Below are 12,767 nucleotides of genomic sequence, written 5' to 3' on the forward strand. Positions count from 1 at the left end.
ATGATGCATTTTGGTTTCAGCATGAAAATCACACACAGATTAAGCGATGTCTAAGATTTGATGCACTGTATGACAGCAAACAGATAACACCACAGACAAAGACCATAATGTATTTTGCACAAGCTGTGGGTAATGTAATTTTAAATGACCCCTCTGAGAAACTGTTACATCAGACTGACAGCAGTGTTGATAAGAAGACTATACTCACAAATGTAGCCATACAAAACAAATTCTCACTCTTAAACTGAAGACATCACTCATAATTCAATTCAAACGTCCATCAAAGTTGGTTCACTATCCACTGGGGATTACCTACAATTTCTTCTCCTTGGAGACATTCACTGGCAGGAGCAGTGATCACATACTGTAGCTCCAGCTCGATGATAGAATGACTATGTGAGGACGCGCCTTGGGTATCCCTCTCTGTACTCTGTCAAAGAGAAGCCTCCAGTCACTGCTAGTGGCAGAAGATGCATTACATTGCAATGACATTCAAAATAGTCCCTGAGGTGCTCCACCATTGCTTTGACTGACAGACCAGCCTGGGAAACCTGTGCTGTCCCATAATTCACCAGATGCTCTGTGTTCTCATGGATTCCTTCTCATTCTTACATCCCAAGATGCACAGAGCTGTGTCAGTGTCGCCTTTTTTTCATTTACATCACTCTAGCTCTATTGGAAATGTGTCTTTCTTTATTTTAAAGATAATGATATATAATATATTTTATTCAGCAAAAGGAAATGCACAGTGAGAGTTGCTTGGAGAGCTCCATCCAGTTGTTAATCAATGTTTTGATCAAATAATGACAATTGCTGCATCTATCTACACTGAGAATTGTATGTCTATGTAATTTTCTACCATCTGTGGTAGATTTTGAAAGCACTGAAATGAGAAAAATCATTGTTGCAATTGCAGAGTGTTATACAGTGTTACCTCCTGATATATGGTATCATTACATTCAGTACAGGAGACCCTCAGACGTCTATGGTGACCTTAAGAAATTGTAAAAAAAAAAAAAAAAAAAAAAGACAAATCCAATACATGGTATTAATCATGTACTAATCAGTAGTTAAAATGTTTTTTGTACATTACTACTGGCAAATATAATATAAAACATTTCTTCATATTTAAACCTCCCCAGGTTTCATATTTTCACATTTGCAAGATTAAACTCTATGTGCTTGTCACAAAACTAATTTTAAACCTCATTGTTGTCAATACAAGTCCTTCTCTCAGCTGAGAATTTATACTTACATGAGCTAAAACCCATTATAGTTCAAATAAATGTATAACAGCAGGAGTAACATAATGAGACAAGGAACCAATAACATCACTACCACTCATGATAAGCTAGTTTTATTAACCCTTTGTTATGTGCTTTTATCGCCATTAATTATGCTTGGCAGATGGTGCTCTGCAGGGACAACACAGTAGTAGTCTTTGGAAGTCTGAGTTCAGAGTTTGATAGTAGAATTGTACAGGAAATGGTATCTCTAAATGCAAAGGCAGAAATAGACACAGAAAGCTGAAAATCAATAATATGGAAGCAAATGATGGCCATAAAGAATCAATAAGCTAGGCTTGATTTTTTTATCCTTGGTATCCTGGATGTTCAGGTCTGAATGTCATAGCTTTCATTTTAGTGCCTGAAAGTTTTTTGACTTAACTTGAATATTTTAGATCCAAATGGAATTGAATTTGAGCAGTTTGAATATAGTTTTTGAATATTGTGTACTTAAATATAAACCATATATATATATATATATATATATATATATATATATATATATATATATATATATATATATACTGAAATCTTTTTTTTTTTTTTGTTGTACAACTTTAGATTTACTATTGGATTTTTTTAACAGGGGAATTTAGACCACACAGATTAAGATAGATGGTTTTAAAAGTAAAATATTTCAGTGCTATAAATTTAGTGGTATTTACATTTCAACATATTCAGGAGTGATTCAATTTCACAATTAATTTTTCAGTTGCTCATAGGAGTCTAATCTTTATGGCCATTGTTTGCTTCTATACATGGTGCATTAGGGGTTCATTTATCTTTTTTTATTCATTCATTCATTTGTACTTAAAACTAAGTCATTTATTTTGACTTGATTAGCAGAAAATCGTCTTATGGACCAGACCAAGACCAAGCACCAGAGGAATACCTCAGGCAGAACATTACAAGCTCCCAGGCTGCCTTCAAAAGTACAACAAAACATCCATGCGGATCTGCTTAGCCATCCTGCCCCTCAACCCCCTAATGAACGAGGGCAAAAGAGCTCTTGGGCTTAGCCTCTCCCTTTTACCCTAACTTAACAAGATGTCCCCCTACTCGCTCGCTTTCTCTCACACACACAGACACATATGCACGGTTGCGCACACAGACACACACCTCCCAAACCCCAAACCACTAACCCTCAGACCAATCTGTCTGTGGCACTAAAGTATTATTAGACTTACACACTCTCAAAGGGGAAACAGTGAGTGCTGAGAGCTGGAAGATGAGATATGCTACAGGTACTAGTTCCATTAAAATGGCATTCACTGGGGCCTTTGTTATCGTCGGCCCTGACGTTTTTCAGGATGTAGTGGGGCTTGCTGATCCATGACCATCTCATCTATCTTTCAGGATTTGAAGGAAGTTGGTGTGAAATTGACACCAATGAGTGTAGCTCAAATCCATGCCAAAACCAGGGCGACTGTGTGGACCGGGTCAACAGTTACAGGTAAAAAGCATTATCTTAACCAGCTTTTCATTTCTTAGGAGGCTAGAAAAATGTCAGGCTTTGCAGTGATGGACTTAGAACATTAGTAAATCCAGGGTACCAGTAACCATCATTCATGTGCAGGTTTCAGGCCATTATACTGTAATTTTGATAGTAGATAAACCCTGAGCTAATATATTTGTTCTAAGCTCATGCCCTTTCCTTAAATTTATTGTAATGAATTTAGTAATGTACCATTTCAGGTTGAAATGAGGTCAAATTGTTAACTGTCTCCAAAAAATCTGCCCTAATTGCTTTTGTCATGTAGGCTTTAGGTTTAGTTTAACAGTCAGAATCCAGGCTGTACTGTATGTGCAATCAGACTAAATAAGATGTGTAATTAATATAATTTAACTTCTAATCTTTTTTTCCATGTGCCATTAGGAACGGATAGATCTATTTTCCATCTGAGACAAAATATCAATATTAATGATTTTTCTTTTCCAGCTGTGATTGTAATGTGGGATTTTCTGGCCTTCACTGTGAGGAAGACATCAATGAGTGTGCCTCTAGCCCTTGCCTCAATGCTGCCGTTTGTCAAGACCTTGTGAACAAGTAAGTGTGAATTTAACTCCCTTTTTGCTTCGACTTTGCACCATAGTCTTTATTTATTGTGTGCTTTTAAAAATTGCCCATATCAGTAAAGGCCAGGCAGAATTAATTTCCTGAGTTTGTTTTGAAAGGCAAATGAACAAAACCGTTCTCCAAAGAAAACACATGACTTTGCGGTGTTCCTCTTCAAAGTGTTCTGGCTTATATAAGAAGCCTGTCTTCATCCTTGACACACATAAGCTGCTGTTCTAAAGACAGAGAGCGAATTCAGCAGGAACACATCATGTATCTAGATTGGGCTTTACTCCACTGGTGCTTCTCTCTGCTGTGCTTAATGGGAGCCCCGGGGCTTCCAGGCTTAGTCGGACAGATGGGTAGAGAAGTCCCAGGGCCAATTTGAGTCCTAAATGGTTTGTCTCCAGTTTGTCTCCCGTCATGATTTCCCTCCCATGTGACCTGGCTCTGCTCAGAGCTCTGCTCTGATTGCACAGTCCAGGGAGTTCACATCAGGTGTGTTTTAACCTCGATGCCCACCGCAAACACTACACACGCTGCTATCTCCATCTCCCTGACCCAACAAGCCGAGCAAGTCCATCTGTACTGTGGTGATGAATCAGACTCTTCAGTATACTCACTGAGCCCTTGCAATCTTATATTTACCCATCGTTTTTTTAAGATATTATGAGTTTTACTATGAAATGTAACTAATTGTTATTGACTAGCAGACTGTTACAGGCAGTGGTGTAACAGAGTGCAATAAAGGAAATGTTAATTGTTATGACAATGATGTCTCATACCAGTCCAGCCTTCAAACTGTGCGTAATTAGGCAGCACAGTTCCGTTGTGCCACATGACAATGAATACCGTTTAGCATATTACAGAAATTTGATATGATGCACCTGGTTTACTTACTACATGTTTTCTTATTATCCCACTTACAAACACAATAACCATCTCCTCTGAGGTGTGTGGTCAAGGGATATTAGACCCACCGACAGCTGCAGAGAGGGATTTGAATTGAGTGAACGGCATTATTGGACAGGTTAAGCTCTTCCCTTTAGTAATAAGTCATCAAACATAATTCAAATGAAGTTACACACAAGGGGAACTTAATTGCTATCATATTGTTAATTTTTGTATGAAGAGCTGCCGGTCAGTTTGAGAATGAAAAATGGGTCTTAATCTGCAGTTTGTCTTGGTGGGTTTGGAACACACACACTGTTTTTCTCCAAGTAATTGCTTCTGCGAGAGTGTGTGCAGTTTTTACTGAAAACAAGTCTGCTTATTTTAAAGTTACAGAAAGAACTAAACATAAAAGTATGCTATAATCTGGTCTTCACTGGATTTCATTCTCTTTCCTAATGATTACATCTTTCTTAGGTTCCACTGCATTTGCCCTCCTGGTTATTTTGGAACGCTGTGTGACCTGGATGTGAATGAGTGTGAAGTTTCACCTTGCCTACACGAGGGCATCTGTATCAACACACCCGGGGGCTTCAAGTGTGTCTGTCGCCCTGGATACTCAGGTAGCTCTTTTGCCCTCAGGTGACATGAAGATCAATATGAGAGTCAAAAAAGCTTACCATGACTGCTGCGGCCGCACGCTATTGAGGTGACTCTGACACAGATCTGGCTTAGTGTAAAAAACTGCTTCACAATGCTTGCTTTTAATTAGCCTGCCTGCCTCTGCAAGATACAGTGCCTGCTCTTCAGTAAAGATAACAAGAGATAAATTTGTGTCACCTGTTTTATCTGATGAAAATGTCTCAGTGTCTGTTAGTTGGCTGTATTTCATTTCATCAGCCTCTTTAGTCTCAGAACGCTATTGTTGTTTTACTTCAATCCATTTGTCTTATTTTCCACTCAGACGGATATCAAGCTATTTTTGCGCGCACGTGTGCGTGTGTGTATATATATATGTGTGTGTGTGCACTATCTAAAGCCGATTCCTGTCAGGTACTGGGAAGATTAATTTCATTTGTCTTCCACACTGTATCATCAATTTATCCTTCCCCAGTTGAAAGAGGGGGTGAAATCTCTGAGGTATTGCTACTCTGGAGAGCAGAACCTGACATGCGTGGCCCAATTCCCACAGAAGCAGCTTTTATTATTAGGCCTATGCACAGCATAGTACAAGTCATTACTTTTTCTGTTGCTCTAAGCTCATCTGAGGAAACAGGGTTCCCCAAGAGAGCAAGCGGCCAGAGGATACAGTTTGGATTGGCTCAAACCAACTAGAACGCATACAAAATATTTGCTCTAGTAAGATGTGTAAGAGCATTGCAACTTTTCACAAAAACACAAACAGGTTCATAGTGCTACTGGAGCTGTGTGTAGCTTCTTTTTGTTATTGTATAATAGTAAATTTATCGTCTTATAGTAATTTATCACATTTTGCAGCCTGACTGGAATTGATTGAACTGTTATTCTGCTTTGATGGTACTGTGTGCCATCTCTTCTGCCATCACTGAAATGCTGTAACTTGTTCAGCTATCAGGGAAGTCAAGGACTGTTTTTTGCATATCAAATGCCAAAATTCATTTTGACTGTAATAGCTGAAGCTGCTTACTAATAAATCAGTCTAGTGCTATATCTACTTTTTCATGGATATGATTAAGCGATAATGACACTTCATTCCTGCCTGCATCACTATCCATATTGAATTTTCTTAGTGGTTGGTTGTTGGTCAGTGAGTAGGTCAGTCAGTGCCATATTATAGCGTCTATATGTTTTGCTCTTTCAGTAAATCTTCTGGTTTCAGCATATCTTCATACAGCAGTTCTAAGAACTGCTAATTACCTCTCTTCTCTAAACTGATGGAACATTTTTAAGCTTTTTCGTATGTAACATGTTCGAGCTTTGAGAAAGTATTGAAGCAAGAAGCCAGAAAATAGTTTTATTCACATTTCTGACACTGCCAGCTTTTATCCTTATTTTTTACCTTTCTAAAAGTCAGTATGACCCACTTAGAGGGAAGATATTAAGATTCAACCAGTGCTTTTTTTTTTATCTTGCAGTGCTCTTCACTGTGTCAATATGAATTACTTGTACAATAGCAGTTTTTAGTTATGGCTCTAACCTAATCACATGTAATTATGCTTTATTTTTTATACAGTGTTATTTTGTACTCCATGTGTCATATTGACACACACTATAAAGCCTGCTGTATCTTATACTGTAAGACAGTCTCGGCAGCTGCCTGGATCTCAGCTGTCTGATCATTATTTAGGATGTTTTGTCTAAAAGGCTCAGAAATCCCTATAATAGATTATTTAACTGTACATAGGCACTGTGGTCTGTACTGAGGTCAGACGTCATTACAGCGACATGATTAATGGGTAATCTTGTTTATATTAATCACAATTTAAGCACACTATTTGTCACCTTCTCTTTTTTCTTCTTCACCCATCATTAAGGAGCATGTTCCCTTGAGTGATAGTACAGTGCAATCAGCACATTGTTGCAGCTTCCTCAGTCAGCACATTGTTGGATGATGATGTTCTGGCCCTCGCATCTATCTCATTTGCTGTTAAGGCTTCAATAAGTTCAGTCTTTTGCTGGGTGAACTTGATGAATATTTGGTCATTATTTCTATCTTTGCCACTGAGCCTCTGCAGAGATCTGTTGCTTTGGAGATGTAGTGTACATTTAATGTGAATGGAATGGAATATACTGCTCGTGCAAACATTTCAATTAAATATATTAATTGTATGAGTTGAAGACTAAGACAGTCCTTGCAGCTGTGAGACAGAGTTAGTTCATGACTTATACATGGGGTTTTTGGGCTTAGTGCTTAAAATATGTGAAATATTTTCCTCAGAAGCAGAAGAATCAGTACAACAATGTGTCAAGAAAGCAGTCAATCTACATTTTAAGGCCTTATCACAATTAAGCCTAAGTTCTTTTGATTTCATATCCTTCTCTCACTAATCTGTCATGTGGTATTGAACAACCAAGACACTCTGTAGTCTAGTTGTAATCACTAGTATTTGTTCATCTTAGTAAGTATTAGAATTTCTAAAGCTATTTCAGACCCTTGTTGACCACTCTGCAGCATTAAATATTCAGTATGAAATTCCATGTCTCATTTATAGTTCAGTCCTCTTAATGTTTTAAAGTGGGTGTAAAATGCCAGAACCTAAAGTATTTTATGACTTCTAACCTAAAAACATCAAAATACATAATGTGAGCATCAGTCTATGGATAATGTGAAAAAGAAGTGTCAAAAAATGTGTGTATTAAACGAATAACTGTAATTTTTCACTTGATTCATTGATTCATTTCCTTCATTTCCTACTGTATTACATTACCCATAGTTAATTTTCTGTTGCAACTTTCTATTATTATTTTGGGTTCAGGGATTGTTTTTAACCTTTGCAGTCATAAGCTGTGAATTTTCCGGTTGCAGCGTAGCTTTCCTTATGGCTAAATGTAAGAAGTTATCAGTTTGGCACAAGAAATTTGCTATTTTACATTCTGGAACGAGACAACATGAGAGATTTTGTGTACACTGAAGGCTAAAGTTTATTTATTCTCTTTCATGGTAAAACACAGGCAATGAATAAATTCTTGCTCCTGTTGTCACCATGTTTATTTACATCTGTCTCAGCCCACAGACGAAAAGCTAACCAAACGATTAGCAGTGGGTCAGTCATCATTTTTCGTCTCTCGATTCCTGGAAGTCTCAGTTAGATTTTAGGGGTAGTAGATGTAATCCTTTTACCACTTTAGTGAAAAACAACATCACAAAAATGCCCGGTTGTAGAACTAACTACAACCCATTCATTAATTTTTAATTCCTCAGCAAAACGTATCACCTGTGTGGCTCTCTCTGAAGCAGTATCTACTATTATTTAGACTGCAAACAGTCATCAATGCATTTTCCCAACTTGTGTTTTGACTTGTTGGCAGGGAGGGAGACTCATTTTGACAGTTTCTGTTATCTGATGTTTCCCTCACAGCTTGAACTCCCCCCTCCCCCTCACTTCTTCTGTGATCGCATTGCTACTTTTGTGAGGTCTGCATAAATAATTAATATCAATATTAACTTTCTGAATAAAGCTGACTTACTTAATGAATCTTCAGACTTATCTTAAATGTGGCTGATGGACAGTGAAGATATAAGTTGTTTTGAGGATAATTCATGTGTTCCCGTTGAGTCAGCATATTTGGCGCAGTACAGTTTATATAGAAGATTGTGCCTTTATAGCCACGGTACTGTGAGTCGCAGCTGTAAGGATATACTGCGCTTACAGTATGTGACACACTTTTCCATTAGTTCAGTGCTGCACTTCACTGAGTCCTCTCAGGGACATTAAAGGGGCCAACTATTGTTGCAGCATGCGCCGTTCTTTTAGTGGTCTAGGGTCATATACTGTATATCATGTAATTACTACTGATCTGATTAATTTAGTTCATTTCATAAATTTAAGGTGTTTTTAAATGGTCAACTTAACCAAAATTACAAAAAACACATTTTCACACATCCACAAACCTCACTGTGAACAGTTTTCGCTGGAGCTTTCTAATAGACAAATACTATAGTCCCTATGAAAACTGATGATGTCATGTTCTGTGGATTATCTGACAACATTTTTTCTGTAACGAAATGTGGCTAGTGACTTTATTTTTAATACTGTGAACACCACACATGAAATTCCTTCACCTCCAGTGTGTTGGGATGGAGACAGAAATGTCAGAATGTGAGTAAACTGGAAGCTTCAACCAAGTTTTAAAGATGCCATGCATCTTTATATTAATAGTTTGTATTTAGTTCATTTGTCACTTTTCTGGAAGAATAATTTAATTTCATCGTCTGTTTATTGATACTTCAATGTACGTACCACATTTCCTATTAGCAGTGGATTCTCATTTTAATTCAACGCAGATTAGTTTATATTGAATTTAGACTCAAGATGTAACTTTGAATTATTGTTTAGATGAGGGCTACAACAATCCATTTTTAAATTGAACGAATAGTTGTTTAGTCAATAAATTATCCATAAATCACCAAAAATGGGCAAATCAGTTTTGCTTTTGCTGATTTGCTTTTTAATTGACCAGCAACTAAACCCCAAAGATATGTAAGCTGGAACCAGTGAATTTTTGCCATCTTTGCTTAATAAATTACTAAAATGATCAATCAATTATCACAAATGTTATTTTTTCCGTCTATCAAAAATGATTGATTGATTGACTAATCGTTTCAGCTCTAGTTTAGATATCAGTGAGTCAACATTTGAATGCCGTTTACTTTCACAAGGCAGAATAACCAAAAGACTTTGTCTTTGTCTTTAGTTTGGGGTATTAACGGCTCATCTATCATTTTCCCTTTCTTTAGAGATCTGTGGTTATATTTATATACTGCATATAACTGTTTCTGTTCCTTTTCATTAATCCTTCTATCATCAGTCACATAAGTCCTATCCACCCTCTAAAATTCTTATAACTGTTTGAACAAGTTTGCATGGTTCACAAGGTTTAAAACTTGGTTGAAGCTTCCAGTAGGAGATAATATTTCTGCTTCATGCTTTGATTCAGTTGCTATTTATGTGGACGCTGGATACTGATAGTTAAAGTTAATGCCAGCAAGAAACTAAAGGATTTTTCTCTGTGTAATAATTAATGAAGTGTCAAACAGAATCATGAGACACAAGTTAAAGCCACTTTGAATTATGTGTCCCATAGTGAACCCTTTTCATTAAATGCATTCAAGGTATGTTGTCATAGTATGTGAGCAAGAGGTAACTTGAGGTACAGAATCCAGAAATCCTTTAATGCAATACCAGTTAACTGCACACAGCACGCTCATGTTTACCATCCCTGCCAGTCTCTGATCACTTTATATCAAAGGGCACTAAAGAGACCAGAGAGGAAAAACATGTCATGCCGGTGAGGCAGCTTTTTCTGGACAGTGTGCTCACTGCTGTTAGGAGACAGTATTTTGCTCTGAAAGGACCGTACTGGTGGTTTTGCATGTTTTAGTTTGTTAACTACAAATTGTATACTTATATATATTGTGTGTAAGTTTTTGAGTGGTTTGCTGAAATTATAAACTACAAATCATTTTCACAACAATCATGGTTGCCTTTTATTTGTCCCCTGTATTTGATTTGCCGATGATTACTTATCAGTGCAATACTTCTTGACAGACAACACTTGTCAGAAGTCATTTTATTCTTTGATGTGAATTATTTGAGTATTCTCTTTGCTTGTAGCTACAGTACCACAATAATAACGTGTAAATCTTTCTTATAAACTAAAGATGATGAGTTGTTGACTGTGATGGATCTTGTGTCTCAAGTTTAAGGTCTGTGCAAGTTGATTTTCATATTGTATAATTGCCCAGTGTATAGATTGGCTGACAATAATGGAAAGAATGCTGTACAAATGTGTAGTTATTGGGCTAAAACATTTGTCCAGGATGCTTTAGGTTTCAATCAATACATCTCTCTGTTGATGGAGAAGTGTACAGACCTGACACTAGGATTTCCTTTGGGCAGACAGGACGAATAGGAATTGATGGGGTTTTCTTTAGTTTGTGACTTTATTTTTGCATAAAAATCTGTCCTTGTGCAGCTACAAATTCATCCAGATTGCTTGAATACAGTACAACTACTGTATGATTTTAGAGTCAGAATTTGTCACAATGAAGGTCGAGGTTACAATACATTCTCAAAAAATACATTGAAGTAGTGTGAGCTGGATGTGAAACACATTCTTTAGATCTATTGAAAATAATGAATGATGCTGACAAAGTAGTTTACATAGTCAATGGGACATACAGTTTTTTCATTATATAGCGTGACAATTGCATATATAACCCTATGGTTATGATTGAAGGATAAAGGTGGTGTTTTTTCTTTTTTATTATGATCAACAAATCCCATGAAAAAACAAAAAAAACAAAAATGAATTTATCCTGACACGTCTTTGTAGCCACAGCCTGATATACAGTAGATTATCTCTGCCATAGATGATAACTATTAAAAACATATGAAGAGCCATACTGATGCATTTTGTCAGCATATTCCCTCATTGCAGTAAACAAAGCCAGTGTAGTTTATTCCTCTCAGTTTGTCAAACCAACAAAACAATGTAAAAATGGGACCATGTCCCGGAGCATGTGCAGTAGTATCATGCAATATCCTCAGAAAGGCTAAATATCAACAACATAAGGGTGCATGTAGGGTGGGTGTTTTTCTCTGGCAGAAAAGCACTGGCAGGCCACTGGGGAACGCTGGGATGAACTGCTTGTGCGGTGAAAAGGAAAACTCTATATGGACACAAGCCCTAAGGCTACTGTTTCAAAATCAAAGAATACATTTATTAACCAGAGCACTCACATAAGAACGTAGCACTAGCAGGGCGCTAAATATTTTTTGAATTTATGAACAATTTTCCATCAAAATCAGCAGGCGGTGGCACGTAGAAACAGCTGTTTGCTGCTTGCAGCTCTCTCTCAGCGTAGTCCATTGTTCTGAAACAACAGCTAACCCTAATTTGACGTAGCCTCTGGAAGGGCACATCAGAATTATCTAATAAGATTTCACTCCAAAGATAATGCGAAAGAGTTCGCTCAAATATTGGCAGGTACATCGTCCACCGTCCTACGCCCTTGTTAGAAACTAAAACTGAACCCAGACTAGACAGAGGAATCGAACCTAGTTGTCCATACATACATCCCATTGTTTTGTAGTTTTTGTTTTTATCTGTGTTTTTGTGAACAGTTTGAGTGCTGAAGTACTAAAAAGACCTTTCTCTTACAAAGTTGTTAAATGTAACATCTAACTAAAATATGCTTCATTTTCTAGGGGTATGGTGCGACGTTAACATCGATGAGTGTGTTTCAAACCCATGCCAAAATAGTGGGAGATGTATCGATGCGGCTAATCGATACCACTGCTTGTGTTCTGATGGCTTTATTGGGCTTCACTGTGAAACCAACATTGATGAATGCATGTCAGCGCCTTGTCTTCATGGGAGGTACTGACATTTAAAACAGAAACGCTGCAAATTAGGCAGAAATGGCATGGAATTATTTTTAATTACACTCCTTGCCAGCGCAGTGAGTGGAGACATATGTCCCATGCTAAGCTAATGTGATGCACTTACAGGTTGTCTCAGTGGTCTCTAAATTATACTCATTAATTCCGTTGAAGGGGAAATACTCATTAATTCAAAAGACGATATCTCTCTCTAAGGATTCTGCATGAACTATACAGCAAAAGACACATATGTCATATATGAATGCTTTTTAGTTGATTTCATACAGTAGTATAATTTTGATGAATCATTTCTAACCTCATGTGTTGTGGCCTTCTCAGCTGTAAGGATGGAATATATTCATACTCCTGTCTTTGTAAATCTGGATGGACCGGCAGCAGATGTGAAACAAACATTGACGTGAGTTGAGCTTAATTAATAAACCTGCCGGG

The 12,767-nt window shown here is 37.3% G+C and overlaps 1 protein-coding gene across 3 annotated transcripts in view; it reads left to right on the top strand.

Annotated features, from left to right (window-relative positions):
- eys (eyes shut homolog) overlaps positions 1-12,767 on the top strand; it is a 155,313-nt gene that overhangs the window by 70,386 nt on the left and 72,160 nt on the right. For all 3 annotated transcript variants that reach the window (XM_044214334.1, XM_044214335.1, XM_044214336.1), the window contains 5 exons: positions 2,643-2,739; positions 3,226-3,333; positions 4,711-4,856; positions 12,144-12,315; positions 12,657-12,735. In XM_044214334.1, the coding sequence (XP_044070269.1) occupies positions 2,643-2,739; positions 3,226-3,333; positions 4,711-4,856; positions 12,144-12,315; positions 12,657-12,735 (602 nt within the window). The remainder of the gene's footprint in view (positions 1-2,642; positions 2,740-3,225; positions 3,334-4,710; positions 4,857-12,143; positions 12,316-12,656; positions 12,736-12,767) is intronic.

Source organism: Siniperca chuatsi, linkage group LG11, assembly GCF_020085105.1.
Source record: "Siniperca chuatsi isolate FFG_IHB_CAS linkage group LG11, ASM2008510v1, whole genome shotgun sequence".
NCBI lineage: Eukaryota > Metazoa > Chordata > Actinopteri > Centrarchiformes > Sinipercidae > Siniperca > Siniperca chuatsi.